The 18,341-nt window shown below is 37.3% G+C and overlaps 1 protein-coding gene across 7 annotated transcripts in view; it reads right to left on the bottom strand.

Annotated features, from left to right (window-relative positions):
• Positions 1-18,341, bottom strand: part of kalrnb (kalirin RhoGEF kinase b) — a 119,829-nt gene that overhangs the window by 14,130 nt on the left and 87,358 nt on the right. For 6 of the 7 annotated variants that reach the window (XM_055214160.2, XM_055214162.2, XM_055214158.2 and 3 more), the window contains 5 exons: positions 17,574-17,820; positions 3,195-3,472; positions 2,588-2,701; positions 2,171-2,277; positions 1,621-1,687 (listed from right to left, as the gene is read on the bottom strand). In XM_055214160.2, the coding sequence (XP_055070135.2) occupies positions 1,621-1,687; positions 2,171-2,277; positions 2,588-2,701; positions 3,195-3,472; positions 17,574-17,820 (813 nt within the window). Of the gene's footprint in view, positions 1-1,620; positions 1,688-2,170; positions 2,278-2,587; positions 2,702-3,194; positions 3,473-10,789; positions 10,985-17,573; positions 17,821-18,341 lie in introns of those variants that run through there. The other variant, XM_055214164.2, reaches the window with a different exon arrangement.

Below are 18,341 nucleotides of genomic sequence, written 5' to 3' on the forward strand. Positions count from 1 at the left end.
CGGAGTCCACGATGTTTGAAAAACGGTTTGGAAAAGGAGACGAGCCGACTACCAAAACACACTTATAGCCAATCAAATCAAATCAAATGCCGGGTTGCGTATGTGTGGGGCGGGTCTATCAACAGAAGGTCCAGATTCTATTGGGGTAGGGGCGTGTTTGTTTAGGTGATTTCAAATATCAACATTGGTTTTCAAACATCATGGACTCCGCCTTTAAGAATGACTCCTGAATTCCAATTCAATTCTTGAATTTGAATTGATGTCAAAAACTGGATCTAGAATTACAATTTGAATTTGAATTAAAGGAAGCAGAATTGCAATTTAAAAAAAATTCTAAGTAATTCATATACATATTATACAGTAAGTGAAGTGTTAAAATGAAGCTTTCAGTATTATATGTCAGATGTGATTGCATTACATAATCTATAAATTATATAAGTTTGAACTACTTGTACAGATTACATTAAAGGTTTAGCGGAGGATTTTCTCGAATTTTAGAAAAGAACCGCCTTCTCCACTTTTTTAAAAAATGCAATTGCCCAACACTCCTGATTGACACCTAGGAGGACCAATAGTCTTGATGATCCACCCGGAAAAAGAAAATCTTCCGCAATACCTTTAACAGGAAATGTTTTCCCCAGCAATTAATGTTAAAAACTCTAGTCACATAACAAATAATTACGTTTGATTTTTTTGTAATTGTAATTTTATGGAACCTGATGGAACATGACTTCATTTCCCAGAATGCTTTACTTTAACCAAGTATTTAAAATGGTTGCCAAACAATTTTCCAAAGTTACTTACCTAACACTGAACGTATGTGAGATTCTTTCTATTGTGTGACTGTAGAATTTCTTTGAATTGCCATGAATTTAATTTAACTTCCTGTCATTCAAATTCAACTTCCTGTAGGGAGGAGTCAATTCAATTCAAATTCCAATTCATGAATTGAATGGAGGCCAATTCTGAAATTCTGAATTGTGCACAAGCCTGCTTTAAATGCGCAATATGGAAATTGTTTATGCATTAGTGGCCAATATGCTAGTAGCTAGGATATACAAATATTCTTATACACAACTGAAACTGTCTGATAGAATTCGACTAGGCCAAAAATATTACTTAACTGTACATTTTATACAAAGGTACCCTTGATTTCTATAAAGGGGCAATGCGGGACTTTTAAAAGGATCTCTTGACAGAAATGCAATATATTATACATTATTATACAACTATATTATCAGTGGTGTATAAAGACCTTACAAAATAAGCTGTATTGTTTTAATTACCTGAGAATGAGCTGTTTTAATCTACATATACTGTGGGTCCCCTAACATGGAAGTCAACGACATGTTTCTACAGTAGCCCTAAATGGACAAACTGTTCTATAGAGAGCATTTGTCACTACGTTGTCTCAGACGATGAAATGTTTGTCCTGTTGTGGCTACCGTAGCTTCAATATGCGTTTCGAAAAGGAGGGGTGAGCTGTGGACTGAGCCATTCGTTGCATTTCACAGTCTCACCACTAGATGCCACTAAAAGTCCCACATTGCACCTTTAAATTAAAACATTTAAAAAAATATCCTTACTGCACCTTTAAACCATTAATACTGTTCCACATACCTCCACTACGACACCCAGGTCCTTCACATAATCTCTCTCTGTCTGGACCATTTCGTTTAACACAAACCTGTGAATGTGACAGAGAATTATTTTCATAGTTTTACTACTCAGGATTCATTGAAAGTATAAAAGTTTGTTTGAGGCACAAATGGGCCAAAACATTTATTATATAAATAATTATATGTTTATATAATTTTCTTGCAGTTCCAGTCTGAACACACGGGTCAATGAGGATGTACCAAACTAGAGTACCATGACTTAAGTGTCACTTTACTTGGTTTTTATACTAGCATCTTTACATCAGTGCAATTCAGACACCCAAATAACTGATCAATGATCAGTTTCTCATAAAACTCTCATGGCAGGCAAACAGCGCAGACTGAATATGGAGCAATCTACTGTATAAAAGCCTCATTTACAGTAAAGAAAGGGGTGTGTTTGTGTTGATGATATGCTGGTTAAACTGGTTTACGAGTAGCTCTTGAATACAACATGGCGTTTAACCACTGCTTTGGTTAATTCACTTTGCATAGCACGGATGGGGACTTACATTCGTCCCCTCAAGGCTTTATTCTTCTGCTCCGTCTCTGGATCTCTGGGCGTCTGATCCGAGGGGGTGACGCTACCCAAAACCGGGAAAGATCCAGCATCTGGAGTCTAAGAGAGTGTGATAGAGAACGAAACAGATCAGAATCAAAACCGAAAGAAAAAGTATAAAAACTAAACACGGCCACGTCTTGATTTTCAGATGACAATTGGTTGGAGTTCTTAAAATCTTGCTCTCTTTTGAAAAATGTGGAACACTTTATTACAAGGGTGTATTTGTTAATAATTAATGCATTAGCTAACTTAAACTATATAGCTAAAAATATCATGTAAATAGACACACAAATAGGTTACTGGTAACCCGCTTGTCCTGAAGAGGCCACCAGCAGAACAAAACAACTGAAGCAAACATGAAATTCACCTTCTCCTCCTGAGCCGACGGGTCCTTGATGATCTCCATTGGAGGTGGGAGGGGAGTATGGGGTTCGTCTTCGGCCTCCTCTTCTCCACCACTGTTCACTCCTCTTCTTCCTCTCTTCAAAAAACACAGAAGAGATCATGTCAGCCTTCAAGAATCCATCATTCATGATCTCCAACATCAGAAAAGTGTTCTCATTTAGGTATAATTTTTTCCCCATATGCTTTTTCCTTATAATTTAAGAAACAAATCTACAGTACTCTCCATTTAAACCTCAGATTGTAAAACATCTAATTAATGATTGATCAAAAATGATGAGTAATGACTTTAACAGCTGACTTGAATACCAACCCTTATCCTGATGTCAGGTGTGATAGTAAATTAAAAGAAAGTACATTTCGTCACGCTTTCTTTGGTATGTGCTGCTGCAGTAATACCTGATCGTACTGCATTCCTTCAATGTTACATCATTTGGTATAATAAAAGAGCAAAATCAAAAATTTGCACAAAAGTGGATCTGCACATATCTCTATCACCTTGACTATTTTTAGACTACGCATCACAGAGAGGAACGTTACTGGATTTACTGCACTTTACTGTAAATACTCACCTCCTCTGTGCTGTCCTGGTGCTGCGGTCCCAATTCAACGCTCTTGCGGCCGTCGCGTTTGCGCTGCTTACTGTTGGGTTTTTTCGCGTTAGCGTTGTCACCCTTGCCGTGGCTGAGACGACGTACGGGGCTGGTGAGCCATTTCTTTAAAGTGTTTCCAGTAGTCCCGGAGCGCTTGGGTCCCGGGGAACCGGTCGGGAGAGAGGTCACAGACGACTGCGGCTGTAGGGACGCAGCCGATTCAGATTTCACCTCTGTACCTCCCACAGTATAGCTTTCTATAGAATGAAAACGACAGGTAAATTATAGAGGATTAGTTGTGACCTTGCCTGTGAAATCAATTCAATGTTAAAGTTATCAAGGTTATATTTTCACACAATGTTCTTTACATGTAGGATGAGTAAACAATAAGTTTAGTCAGTCAGGGCAAAACATTTCCAAGTACTTCAGTTCTTCAAAACGCACAATATTTACCTCAATGCTTATAGAGGTAGTAGTGATGCACCGATGTATCGGCCACCGATATTTATCGGCCAATTTTTGATGAATTTGAAACCATCGGCATATCGGCAATAGCACGAGAAAGGCCGATACCAATTGTTTATTAATTAACTGCATAAAGAAATCTATTATATGTAAAAAATGAGTTGATGTTGTTAATAAAATAAATGCTGAATAGCAAAAAACACCTTTGAAGGTTGTCATGCTGTCTTATTACATTTGTTTTAGCTTAATTTATGGCTCTCTTATTATGTTGGTCAGTTGAATGTTAATTAGATCCAATCCATGTTCAATAAAAATAATTTGATGCAGAAATAAACTAGCTAATAGACCAACTGTATAGTATTGTATACAAGTGTTTAATATCGTTATCGGCATCGGTATCGGCCAGAAGTTGTCTGTTTAAATCGGAATCGGCCCAAAAAAATCCCATCGGTGCATCCCTAGGTAATAGCTTTAAATGTGTCAACACACGTAAAACAGATATACTGTAACTACTGAACATTTAAATCATCATATACAGCCCTCTATATACAGTCATTTAGAACATATTATATAACCTTAAAACATTTAAACATGACAAATCACTTTGAAAATGACATATAATATACAACCTCCCAGCTAAAGTTCTTGCATCAGCTCAGATCATGAGGTCTTAAAAGCCTCCAGCCGAATCCTCACAGCCCACAGAATCAAATCCAACAGAAGAAAACTGATTTAGCCGAGAAACCCGAGAGCTATGCTGCTAAACTCGACTGGGTGTTGGATAGCAGCCTGCTTTACTCGTGTAAAAAAAGCAATTGTCTCTGAGCTACCGGCACGCAAAGGTATATGTGGGGTGGAGAAACCAGCAAGACCTGATCTGAAAATCTGTAACTCGACAACCCGGGCCATCAGGTCACAGGAAAACAGCACATGTTTGGGGAAAAGTTGCCATTGTGGAGTACAACAAATGGAATCCAGAATGAAATATTTCCAAGAAAATGCTTTAATATTATCGCTAAGTTTTTTGGAAAACTATAAGTGAGTTTTTGGAACATTACCTGACAGATATCTATGAAATATGTGCACAGGTTGTGCAAATTAATTTTTTTTTTTGAAGGGGACACAAATAATATAGACAAAATTGTTAAGTGTACACAAAGAAAAGCCTGTATTCTTCTTTAAAACCATTTATTTATTGCAATGTTTTTGATGTGAAATTTGAACTTAAAGGGGCAGTGTGTAACTTTTAGGAGGATCGCTTGACAGAAATGCAACATAATCTACATAACTATATTATCAGTGGTATATAAAGACCTTACATAATGAACTGTATTGTTTTTATTACCTTAGTACAGTGCTTCTCAAATAGTGGGGCGGACCCCCAGGGGGGGCTCGAAGCGACACTAGGGGGGGCGCGTGAGACCCCGGGGAAAATACTTTTTCAGGAAGTGATTTTTTTGCACCGTCACTTAAAGACATTACACCCCAAACACGCTGATAAGCTGCTTGAGTTTTTTATTATTATTTATTGATTATATTTAATTTAATTTTTCAGTATCAAATGGTCAAAAAATATACTGTAAATAAGGATTGATTTTTTTATTTCAGGCAAATTGATGCATTTTAAGTAGTGATGCACCGATGTATCGGCCACCGATATTTATCGGCCAATTTTTGATGAATTTGAAACCATCGGCATATCGGCACTAGCACGAGAAAGGCCGATACCGATTGTTTATTAATTAACTGCATAAAGAAATCCATTATATGTAAAAAATGAGTTGATGTTGTTAATAAAATAAATGCTGAATAGCAAAAACCACCTTTGAAGGTTGTCATGCTGTCTTATTTTATTTGTTTTAGCTTAATTTGTGCCTCTCTTGTTATGTTGGTCAGCTGAATGCTAATCAGATCCAATCCATGTTCAGCAAAAATAAGTTGATGCAGAAATAAACCAGCCAACAGACCAACCGTATAGTATTGTATACAAGTGTTTAATATCGTTATCGGAATCGGTATCGGCCAGAAGTTGTCTGTTTAAATCGGAATCGGTATCGGCCCAAACAAATCCTATCGGTGCATCCCTAATTTTAAGTCTTTTCTGTTACAGACTAAAAACAATGTTAATAAAGTTATTCTTTGTTGTAAGTTGATTGATATTTCTTTTTTTGTGTTTTCTTTAATGTTAATAAGGATACAATGCTTTGCAGATGTGTCATTTTATAGACAAATTATACTATTTACAGTCGCGGCGGAGAGTTGGGGGCGCGCGAAATGTTTACTTCTTCCTAGGGGGGGCGTGACAGAAAATAATTGAGAAGCACTGCCTTAGTATGAGCCGTTTTTATCTCCATACACAGCGGGTCACCTAACATGGAAGTCGCCATTTTGTGCTGCCACGTTTCTACAGTAGCCCTAAACAAACAAACTGCTCTACAGACCGTGTTTCGTCACTACTGTATTTTGTCTTAGACAACAACATGTTTGTCCTTTTACGGCTAATATAGCTTCTCTATGCATTTCGGTGAACAGTGGACTGAGCAATTCACAATCTTACTGCTAGATGCCGCTAAAATCGACACACTGCACCTTTAACGTTAAATGTCATGGAAAAATACATTGGTTATCATCATTTTTTTTATAACTTAGGACTAATTTAATGATGACATCTGCACTGTAAAAGATATTCGTAATTTTAACAAAAAAAAAATGCTACAGTAAAAACCTGTTAACTCTTTCCCCTCCATTGACGAGTTATCTCGTCAATCTGCAATACCGCTATTATCCACTATTCCGCAACTTATAAAACCCGGAAGTATTGCCCTAGGACAAACAGCTGTATGTCCGTGTATGTTTTAAAGATTGCTCTGCATCTGATCTCTATCAAAAGTCCTTCACAAAAATGGAATTATCTCAGCTTTTTGCTCAACATTTTGTGTTTTTGATGAAACACATATTTGAGAGGTGATAAAAACAGAACACATGAAGGTAGGCTGAAACAGATTTTTTTGTTTGAAAGCAGAGGGTCTGTTCTTTTAATTCATATATTGTATGTTTATATATTTAAAAAGTAGCATTTTCTGGAAGGCGTTAAACTTTTGTGAAAATCATAAAAAATGCTGGCGGGGAAAGAGTTAACTGACTAACTCTGAAAAAGCTTGACTTTTACAGTTAAAAACTGTAATACATTTAACTAAATATTACATTTAATTTTACGAAAATATAAAGTAAAATGTATGGATTTTGAAAGTTTTTGAAATATTTTATAGTGAATATCTCTATAATATTTAATTGGATTATACATTTATTTTTATTTAAAATACAGGTTACCATAAATACTATACATTTTTCCAGTGTGTATTAAAGAGAAAAAAAATCACTTAAAGGGACACTCCACTTTTTTTGAAAATATGCTCATTTTCCTAAACATTTGATTTTTACCGTTTTGGAATCCATTCAGCCAATCTCCGTGTCTGGTGGTACCACTTTTAGCATAGCTTGGCACAATCCATTGAATCTGATTTGACCATTAGCATCACATTAAAAAATAACCAAAGAGTTTCAATATTTTTCCTATATAAACTTGACTCTTCTGTAGTTACATCGTGTACTAAGACCGACAGAAAATTAAAAGCTGCAATTTTCTAGGCAGATATGGCAGATATACTCTCATTCTGGTGTAATAATCAAGGACTTTGCTGCTGTAACATATTATGCACTGCCCGAAAATAGTCCCCTTGGTTACTTTCATTAGCTGTCGGTCTTAGTGCACGATGTAACTAAAGAAGAGTTAAGTTTTAAATAGGAAAAATATCAAAACTCTTTGGTTATCTTTTTAGCGCGATGTTAATGGTCCAATCAGATTCAATGAACCATGCCAAGCCATGCCAAAAGTGCTACAGCCAGACCCGGAGATCAGCTGAATGGATTCCAAAACAACAAAAATCAAATGTTCAACTCTAGAGGAGCCGGAAAATGAGCACATTTTCAAAAAAAGTGGAGTGTAGCTTCAATTCGATGTTTAAAGTGAATAAACCCTCTCCGCAATTTCCATCTGTGGACGTTTTCATCGGCCGCAAGCGCGTTGAAATAAACCGAAGTGAACTTCCAGTCTGTAACTATTAATCGGTCTGGCTAGTGACTAAACTGATCTCTGAAACAAATACCTTTACTTTCCTTGTTATCAGAAATAAACGACTGTAAAATTACTCTTGTTGTTATCGATTCTAAGTGGAAGTCTACCGGACGTTGAGTTTAATCCACAAAAGCAGTTTGTTTATGTTAATGCTGCTGAAACAAATCCCATCTGTGACAACCCTAGTCTCCGTCAACACCAACAAAAACGTTTCTAACCTATCAGGGTACATTTACATGGGGCAAAAACGTTAACGCTTGACGAAAGGCTTGTCTGAAGCGTGGCCAACGGCCAATCAATTCAATTCAATTCAATTTTATTTATATAGCGCTTTTCACAATTGGTGATTGTTTCAAAGCAGCTTTACATTAATAGAAGCAGTGGAAAGCACAGAAAAACGACAGATAGCACAACATAATACACGATAGCACAAGCAGCTAAATTTGCTGCGGCTATGAATCAACATTATAAGCGTGCGTATTGCTAATGTAACGTAAAGAAGAGGGTGCTAAGTTAAGCCCAAGAAGGCTGCCTCCCCGGGTTGAAATCACAGTGGACGCAACACATGCTCCGGTCTTCCATAAATGTAATTGGCTAGCTTTGCCTAGGTTATTGGCATAAGGCGATTTGCACACATTGGCGCTTGAAAAGTTGAGAAATGTTCAACTTCTGCTGCAAGCAACGGCACTGACACAGCACAGATGGATCCACAATTCAGTTCGCCATCGCATGACATCACCCATTGAAAGTAAATGGGAAGCGTTAACACTTACGGCCCGTGTGAACTTACCGTCAGAAATGCAACCTGACTGTCAATCATATTGCACAACCGGTATCTGTGACATTTTGTTGGACAACAGGTTTTATAATTTGGGGAAAAGCTGTGTGGCTACTAAAATTCTGAAAATAACCAAGCAACGCTTACAATAGAAACCGAGAACCCAAGCGGCAGTGTCACAAATAAACATTTGAAATATGCAAATATGTGCATGTCTGTCACAGGACAGCACGGGAGACCACAAATGAGATCACAAATTAACCCTGCATGAGCCAACTTACATCCAGTCTTTCAACTTACTTAGTCCCTCTTTATTTTCCTTTAAGTATTAAATGCCTAAAAGTATTTTCATCATGAATCACTATATGCTTGTAGTTTTCAATGCGTCAAAGCGTATTTTTGTACCGGTTGTTAGGGATGAGTCGAATATATTTTTTGTGGTAAAGGCGCACATCCTCCCCATGGACATTTTGCTGTCTGGTTTCGTCCAGATCATATCCAGTGCACACAGATACTGAGATATTGTGTAACTTCCCATGAGGTGAGAAATGGACAAAGATCACTTAAGAACCATTCACCTACCCTGAAACTGCCCCTCCAAACCCGCCCCCAGGTGTTCAGCAATGCATCGGTCTCGCCCTGCCTGTCGTGACAGCCTCAGGAAAGACTCACGCTGAGCGTGTGCCGAAATAATGCTTCTTTGTTAGACTCAAGCTTTATTTCCTCAAAGTCCTTTCCCGGAGCATTTTAAGCATGGCAACAGACAAACCGAATCATCATACTGTTACTTTGTAATTCAAATGACTTGAAAACAGATAAAACATGAAAATAACAGTCACCCACACACATGCAAAAAGATGCTGATCCAACATTGTGTCCAGTGAAGCGCAGGGTGAGGAATGTTCTCAGCGCTTGTAGTACGCATGCTGTTTTGCTGCATTGCATTAGCAGATCAAAAGGATATGGGTTCAATTCCCCAAACAACACGCGTACGGATAAAATACGTAGCACTTTAAGTCTCTTTGGATAAAAGCATCTGCCAAATGCATGAATGTAAAAGTGAACTTTCACTCAAGCTAAGTAACACGGTGTCCCACCTCGTCTCTATATACACAGGGATCCTTGGCGAAGACCCCTGATCTAAAACATTATTCACACAGAGAATCACTAAGGGCCAGAATGCTCAGAATCATCTTCAAAGATGTTTCAAGAACTAGAAAAAAAGAATTTGAATTTGATTTGAGCTTCAAAGAGTCAACGGCAGACACGCTGGTTTGTTGATGGAGAAATTAGGTTACAGGAAAACAGAGAAGCATGTGGGGGCTGTACAGCACACACACGCACGCGCACACACACACATGCACGCACGCACACACTTAGAGATTACAGTCAACAATTATATTTGCGGCTGCTTTCATGAATTATGCTTAAAAAACCAGAAACGTCATATATGAAATGAGAGACAATAAGATATCTGGTAGACCTAAAGATTATTTGATTAAGATAATAACTCAAAATAAAGAGATGTTCATTAAGCCAACAAACCGCCATGCACAAAACATGTGACCCTACATGTGAAACCCATCTTAAGTCATTTTTTTACTGTTTTTTACATAAAATCATCCTACATAATGTAAAGAACAGTTAGTCAAAATATAATCCTGATGTCTTTAATACTGACTAAGTATGGTCATGTCAACGATTGAAATCTACCTTTGATGCTCCCAATCCCATAATTACATTGAGACAGACAGAGTCACCTTTGTCTAGGTAATCTAAAAAAGGACTAAAGCAATCTATCAGGTTATACCCACAACAGTCATTTTTAGGGATCCAGTCACTTAAATGCTGCTTTACCTCCCAAATTCTACCGGAAAAAAAAATATATATATATAATTAAATAATATCATATACATTTTCTTTCCAAAGAACTCACAATCAGAGATAAATGCCAACATCATTTTTAAAATTAAAATGATACTTCAAAAACGCTTCATCAAAAACCCGAAAACAAATGTCATCTGTGTCAAAGACAAAATAGCCTGAGCTGAATCTTCAAGATTCAGATTTAGTTCAGGGATCCATTAAATAACAGAGTTCAGATGGAGAGATGCAGCAAAAATTCCACCAACACACAAAACTTCATCACAATCATTAACCAGAAACACAATGCATCATGTGTGTTGAGTTACGCACCTGCCCTATCGCAACAGCAAACCTTTCCCAAAATCCAGCTGAGACAAACTCCACAAGAGCAACATGACCTCCCACTCCGCATGCTGCTCGCTTACTGTCTCACATGTGTGTCCAGAGACAGGTGTGAGAAAGAGAGAGAGAGAGAGAGAAAGGGTGAGAGAGAGAAAGGAGGGAGTTGAAGCAAGCCTCTGTTCAATACTGAAGCTCAGCTGGAAGTTCAGAACTATGCTTCATAATGAGCGGAAGGGACCAGGGGGCGGGGCCAGGGGCCACAGCGAGAGAGAGAGAGAGAGAGAGAGAGAGAGAGAGAGAGAGAGAGAGAGAGAGAGAGAGACAGAGAGAGAGAAACACTGTGTCATTTGGCTGTCACCAAACACTCGGTTTTCCATGGAATTCATGTGAAGGGCCAACTTTAAATATAATATGCAAATATTTATCTTTAAAAGAGACATTTTGCCATGACCTGGATATATCCAGAGTCCCAAACAAAATATTGTACAATGTCGTGGTGGAGAATACTTATTTATTTATAAATTTCATATTTTTTATTTTCGGACAACAGCTATGAGTGCAGACCTTGTCAATAAATAATCCGTATTAAATATTAAGACACATTTCGGACACTGCACTCGACTGATGTTCAATTCTTCAGCGTAAAAAAATGATGCCTTGAGTGTCTGAGCGTATGTCTGCGCAAGTGTGCGCATCCTGAAATCAACTACGTCTGCCTGCTGCAGTGGCCTATTTTTGAAAAGCTGCATCTATATCACAAGACTTTCATCCTCACTTCTCAGTTAGCTGAGACACTTACAGTATCATGAATGCACACGCATGAAATATACAGACTATACAAGTTCACCTGTAGAGCATTGCATTAGAAAGTACTGATATACTGATAAAATGTATAGCTTAAATGCACCATAAGTAACTTTGAATTAGGGCTGTCAAAAGATTAATCGCGATTAATCACATACAAAATCAAAGTTTATGTTTGCATAATATATGTGTGTGTGTGTATACTCTGTGTATAGATTATGAATATATAAATACACACATACATTTATGAATTAAAGAAAATTTTTATTTAAGTATATTTTTTATTTACATTTATAATATAAAATATATCAAAATCCATATATATATATATAAAAAAAATAATAATTACATTTAATTAATACAATAAATGAAGTGTTATTATTCATAATATATATATTAGGGGTGCAACAGATCACAAAACTCACAGTTCGAATCACATTACGGTTTTTGAGGCATGGATCGGATCATTTTTCGGATCAGCAAAAAAATATGGGAAAAATCTAATAACAAATCACGAAATTACAAACATTTATAAAAAAGAACAAAGTTGCACGTTAAGTAAGGTCGAAAATCATTAGGAACAGAAATCAAATGAATATTAACACTTCATTTATTGTATTAATTAAATGTAATTATAATTTTTTTTAAACTTCAGAAGTGATTTTCTCTTTGTCTTGGGTTGTTTGATTAACATTAATGCCACAGACTTAAGTAGTTCAATTGAGGTTACTATATATATATATATATATATATATATATATATATATATATATATATATATATATATATATATCAATTAATCTTGTGACAGCCCTAATAAAAATGCATGCTAAATGCATAAATGTAAATATGCATACAGATCTTTAGGATCAGATAACAGAAACAGACCTCAAATAAATATACTTAAAGCAACACTTTGTAGTTTCCATGTAAAAATGACTTACAGCTCCCCCATGTGGTTGAAAAGCGCAACAGTGCCTGGTATCAGACACTCTTCTGCAGGCAGGGGGAGGGGCGGAGCTGTGTTTCATACCCTCCATCACCACTTTCAGAGTGTGCTTGTAGCAGCTAGGAGGCTGCTCAGGTTGCAGCAACAGTACAATTTGTCCAGTTAAAAGTTGTTATATCACTGAAATAATTTTAGAGACATTATTTAAAGGTAAAAAAACTACATAGTGTTGCTTTAAATAAAAAAATGTAAAGATCTTTGCACACGAGAAATTTTTCCACGTTAACAAATAAATGCAACCTCACATTGCGTCAATCACGTTTAGGGACTGCCTCCGAAACGTTCGTCCGTCATTCGCATTGGGTTAAATTTCTTGCATTTTACGCATCCATAGCAAGCATTTTGAGAGGTGTTTTAACATTCAGAGCCACCGTACAAGCAAACACCGAAATCCAAATTAGCGTCTGACAAGCTGATCCACTTCGTCTTGCAGAAAAACTAAATGAGGAAAACAAACAGATGGAAAACTGAAAAAGACAGATTGAAAGTGACGTGATTGTCAAGTATGGTAAGCCCATACTCGAGGAGCAATTGGGAATAAGGTGCCTTGCTCAGGGGCACCCAAGTCGCAACCTTGTAAAAAACTTGTGTCTGTAGTGATCAAACCCTGCTTTTTAAACTCGGACAAAGGTTCAGAGGTTAACCTAATACTACCATTTACCATCTTTTAAGAGGATCTACAGCATATCTAATCTATAAATGAGATCCCCATACAGGTAGGTTTACAGCAAAGTAACTACACTCGTTGCGTGAGCATCTTCAGTAAATGCGATTAGTAGTAGTTTCCACTCTTCGTAAGTGCATTTCAAAGCAATGAATCCCTTACGGGTGAAAAATTACATGTGAACATTTTTTAATGTGGTAGATCTTAGTGAGCTAGTGCTCAGATGCAAAAACCTTTAAAAGTGTGTCTGACATCATGTTTTCTTGTAAATCAGCGCTTTTTTTATCAGATTCATAGTGATTTCTGCCAACAAACTGGTATTTCTGAATGACCCCGAGGCTGAGATTAAGCAGATTTGAAGCGAATGTATTTGATTATTGATAATATTCGGTCAATATCATTCTCATTTGTGACAAAATTGGCATTTAGCGGCTATAAGTTCCTTATATCTTTTCTGTAAAGTAGAAGTCCTACTAGGAATAAGTTAACTATTATATGCAAGTGGATTCGAGCTTTCAACAACATGCAACACTGTAGTTCAAAGATCAAAATAAAATGAGCTAACTCATCATAAAGCGCTGTCATTTATACAGCAAGGCACCTCATTGCACACAGTCTGACTAAAGCCTTCTGTGTTATGCATCATTCTGTTTATTATTTCTGTATTGCATCAGGTGTAAAAAAGCACATAAGTATTCAGTTAAAGGAAAAATAATGTTCACTCAAACCTCAGTTTGCAGAAAAAGAACAGAAAATGTGTTTATACTAACACTGTCAGGAATAGGCAAGACAAGGTCCCAGGCGCAGACAATAATGAAAAAACACTGAACTTTATTAACAAAAAAGGAAAAACAAAACCCACGAGGGGGTAAAAGTTAATACAAAGATAAATTTAACACTGACTAGAATACAACAAAATGAAACACAGGACACTAACTAGACTAATATAAATGTACAAAGACTTGACTAGAATCTTAACAACAGGACAAAGTACTCACAGGTAGATTAGACAAACGCACAAGCACAGAACAAAGAGCACAGGGACATTAAATAGAGAGAACTAATGAGGGGAACAGCTGAAAATAATAACAGGTAAGAGATCGTGTAAAAAGTGACGAGACACAGGAAATATCTCCCACATAAAACATTGTAGTGTCAGGACTCTGCCATACTAAAACTAGATATATACAACAAGACAATAAACAGGCAGAATCCTGACAAACACACTTGAAAACCTAGCAGGTAAGTGGGCCAAAGAGTTTAAAAGTAGAAACATGAAGCCAATAATGTGTTAAAGCACTTATGTACTGTATGCACTAACATTGTTTACTTGAGCAGTAATGTTGTTTAAAACTGCCTGGACTACTTTTGAAGGTAGATTAGTTTTTCATTCAAAGGTGCTTTACGATGCCATAGAAGAACCATTTCTGCCTGAAGAACCTTTAAAGAACCTTTCTGATACAATAAATGGCCGTTCACATTATAAACTATAACTATAAAAATATTGACTACGCCAAAATGTAAGATATTAGATTACACAAACAGTGTTGGGGTTAGCGCATTACAAGTAACGTGCAATACGTAATAATATTACTTTTCTGAAGTAACGAGTAAAGTAACGCATTACTTTTTAAATGTAAACATTCATATTTCAGTGTACTTTTTAAAAAAAGTAATGCAAGTTACTTTTTTAGTGTAATAAATTTGATTTAAAATAAATTATGTACTGAATTACACAAAACGTCATATTATGCACTCTATGCGTACACGCCTGTGTGGGAACAGTTTGAGTCAGAAACCGAGATGGCAGGCCAAAGCTCGACATTTTTGTTATGAAACGCAATTTCTGAATGCAGTTATAAAAACACCCGCAAGGCCCGAAAGAGATCAAGCCTCAGCCAAGAAAAAGTAACGCAAAAGTAACTAAAAAGTAACCTAAGCATTACTTTGCATGAAAAGTAACTAAATAACGCAATAACTTACTTTTTTTGGGAGTAACTTAATATTGGAATGCATTACTTTTAAAACTAACTTTCCCCAACACTGTACACAAACTATATAGAGATAGGAATTCGAGGACATCTGCAGGTTATAGTTGCTGTCCATGCACCAAGAACAGCATATTTACACATTCAATGGCACATAAACAATTGCAAAAGTTTTTATTTGCAGGAAATATGCGATATTAGTTAATGTCATTCAAGGTACCGTATTTTTCGGTCTATAAGACGCCTTTTTTTTCACAACTTGGCTGGTGCTGCGTCTTATACTCTGGTGCGCCTTGTAAGTCAGTATGAATAAATTTTGACATTTATGAGGCAAGAGACAAGATTACCGTCTACAGCCGCAAGAGTCCGCTACATGCTGCTTCTGTATTTTTGTAATTCAATAGATTCAGTAATGTAGAATGACGAGAATGCGAACTTCATGCTAGTTGGCTTGTTCGGTTAATTTAGCCTATTCAACCTTCCATGTAAGTTCTGTATGCTATGGTTTATCGTTTAAATAACTGATAATAATACTTTAAAGTACAGATATCTATTCAGTCTGCTTTTCTGTCTGCTATTGTTTAGTTGAACAACTTGCCTTTCCAGAATAAATATCTGTTCTTTGGCTTGGATTTTGTGAAATAATTTTCTAAATAAACGCAACGTATAGTCTACTCTGACTTATATATGTTATTTCGTCTTAATGACGCATTTTTGAATGATGCGGCTAATACTCCGGTGTGGCTTATAACCCGGAAGGTACGGTAAGTGTTTTGCGTGAGTACCGTGCAAGTGAGCAAATTAACAAAGTTATCGTCCGCGATGTGGACGCTAATATTGTTATAGTTAACGTTATATTTATTGTTAATTCGTATTTATTGTAGTTAAAATTATGACTATGTGAATTTTTTTATTATTCATATTTAGTATTAAACATGTTTTAGTTTTTTAAAAACTACAAAAACTTTTCCTTGAGACAGTCCAGCTTGACATAGTTTGCTGTCAAACTGACCTGCTGCGCTTGACCAAGCCTTTTTGTTCACCCATCCCACCTAAAAGCTCCCCCTTTCCTCTATTTATTCTTAGATCCAGATCTTAACGGTCAAGAGGTCGAGGGGTCCTGGCAGGGATGTTTAGGAACGTTCTCATCTAAATACAGGAAGTTAAAAGCAGGGACAACAGGAAGTCGAGGGGCTACAATAGAACGAGTTCCACCTAACACAGGTCTTAACAGAGACACACACAACTCCACAACAAACATCAACGCAAACCTGACCTGAAAACCAAAGCTACACACTCCACATGAAACCTCTCAAAGTTGGAAATGCATTTGTCAAAAACCAACTAAATACCAAAATGGCAATGGATTAAAATGAAAGTGGCATAATTGTCAAGTATGTTAACCCAATCCCAGCAATTTAACCCATTCCAGTAAGCTATCACTGCAGTTCCTGGGAGCAACTGTGTCAAGGGTGCCTTGCTTAAGTACACCTCAGTCGCTATGTGCCGACAATAAGAATCGAACCGAGGACCTTTGCGTTACAAGCCTGACTCTCTAACATCACTGAGGATCTGTTGTATTACACTTCTTCTTAGCAGTCTGGAGAAACATAAACCTGTGAATGTGGACAGGACTGAAGCTCCACCGACAGACTGAGCCTGAGTACATCAAACATCTCCAGCCATCTCCAAAAGAGATCACATCAAAGACAGACACAGGCTTCTGCTATCACCACTAATACCTTGTAAAGTCTGTTAATTAATCATCAAACACTAAATGTACTTCACCCACTGAGACCAGACCAGACCGGACTCCCCTGTTAGAAACCAGAGCACAGGCTGTTCAGAGAACTGCACATGTGAAGAACTACTTAAAGGCGGAGTGCATGATCTCTGAAAGCCAATGCTGATATTTGAAATCACCTAAACAAACACGCCCCTACCCCAATAGAATCTGGACCTTCTGTTGATAGACCCGTCCCACACATACGCAACCCAGGCAATGATGTCGGTTAGTAGACACGCCCCTTACTGCTGATTGGCTACAAGTGTGTTTTGGTACTCGGTCCGACTCCAAAGCGTTTTCCTTTAAAGAGAAAGTTCATCATCTACTTGTTTTCACATGAGTGTAGTTTCCAGAGGGAGGTGACCCGTAATGATCAAATATTGCATACAGATCCTGCATTACTCTCACATTTGTTTTTGCACACATGTATGCACCTACCCATCGGAAAACTTTAATCTTTTCATCCAGGGTGTGACACATGATCTTTCATTGTGGCTTTTTTCAGTGGGTGTGAAACTTACCTTTCCCAGGTGGGAAAAAACAATCCATGTCAACGCTGCTACGGGAATGAGACACGGAGAGGGTGCTGCTTGGAACCAGACCCTCCAGAGGGGGCGAGTGTTCGGTGGTCCGCACCAGACACCAGCCGGGCCGCTCTCCGGACCTTTCCAAAAGCTCGACGGTCTGACCCGACTGAATGCTCAGCTCGCCCACCGAACCTGCAACAAAGTCCTGCAGAACCACGGTCTGCTCGCAACCACCCGACAACTACAGAAAGAGAGAGAGAGAGATGGAGAGAGATTTAAGTTTTGATCTAATAAATAAGACATTCGATTAGAAATATGATAAAACTATTAAGTGTTTATGCTTAATTCTACCAATTTGATTTAAACCTAATTATTAATGTTGCTTAATGTAAAGATTACATCAGACTACATCATCAGAACAATTCAAGGTTTTTATAAAAAAAACTTCTACCAAAGACAAAAGAAGTTTTGAAAGATGTTTTTGTGCTTGGTTGTTGTCCTCACATAACTTGTTTTAATCAGCCTGAATCATTAAAACTACTGGAGCCAACAGGACAGAGCATTAAGTGTTTACAGCCAAAATTAAACAGCCCATAATAAACACAACCATTAAAGGGCCATTACACTTTTTTTGAAAATATGCTCATTTTCCAGCTCCCCTAGAGTTAAACATTTGAGTTTTACAGTTTTGAAATCCATTCAGCCGATCTCAAGATCTGGCGCTAACACTTTTGGCATGGCTTGGCACAATCCATTGAATCT

The sequence above is a fragment of the Misgurnus anguillicaudatus genome, chromosome 8 (assembly GCF_027580225.2).
Source record: "Misgurnus anguillicaudatus chromosome 8, ASM2758022v2, whole genome shotgun sequence".
Classification (NCBI taxonomy): Eukaryota; Metazoa; Chordata; class Actinopteri; order Cypriniformes; family Cobitidae; genus Misgurnus; species Misgurnus anguillicaudatus.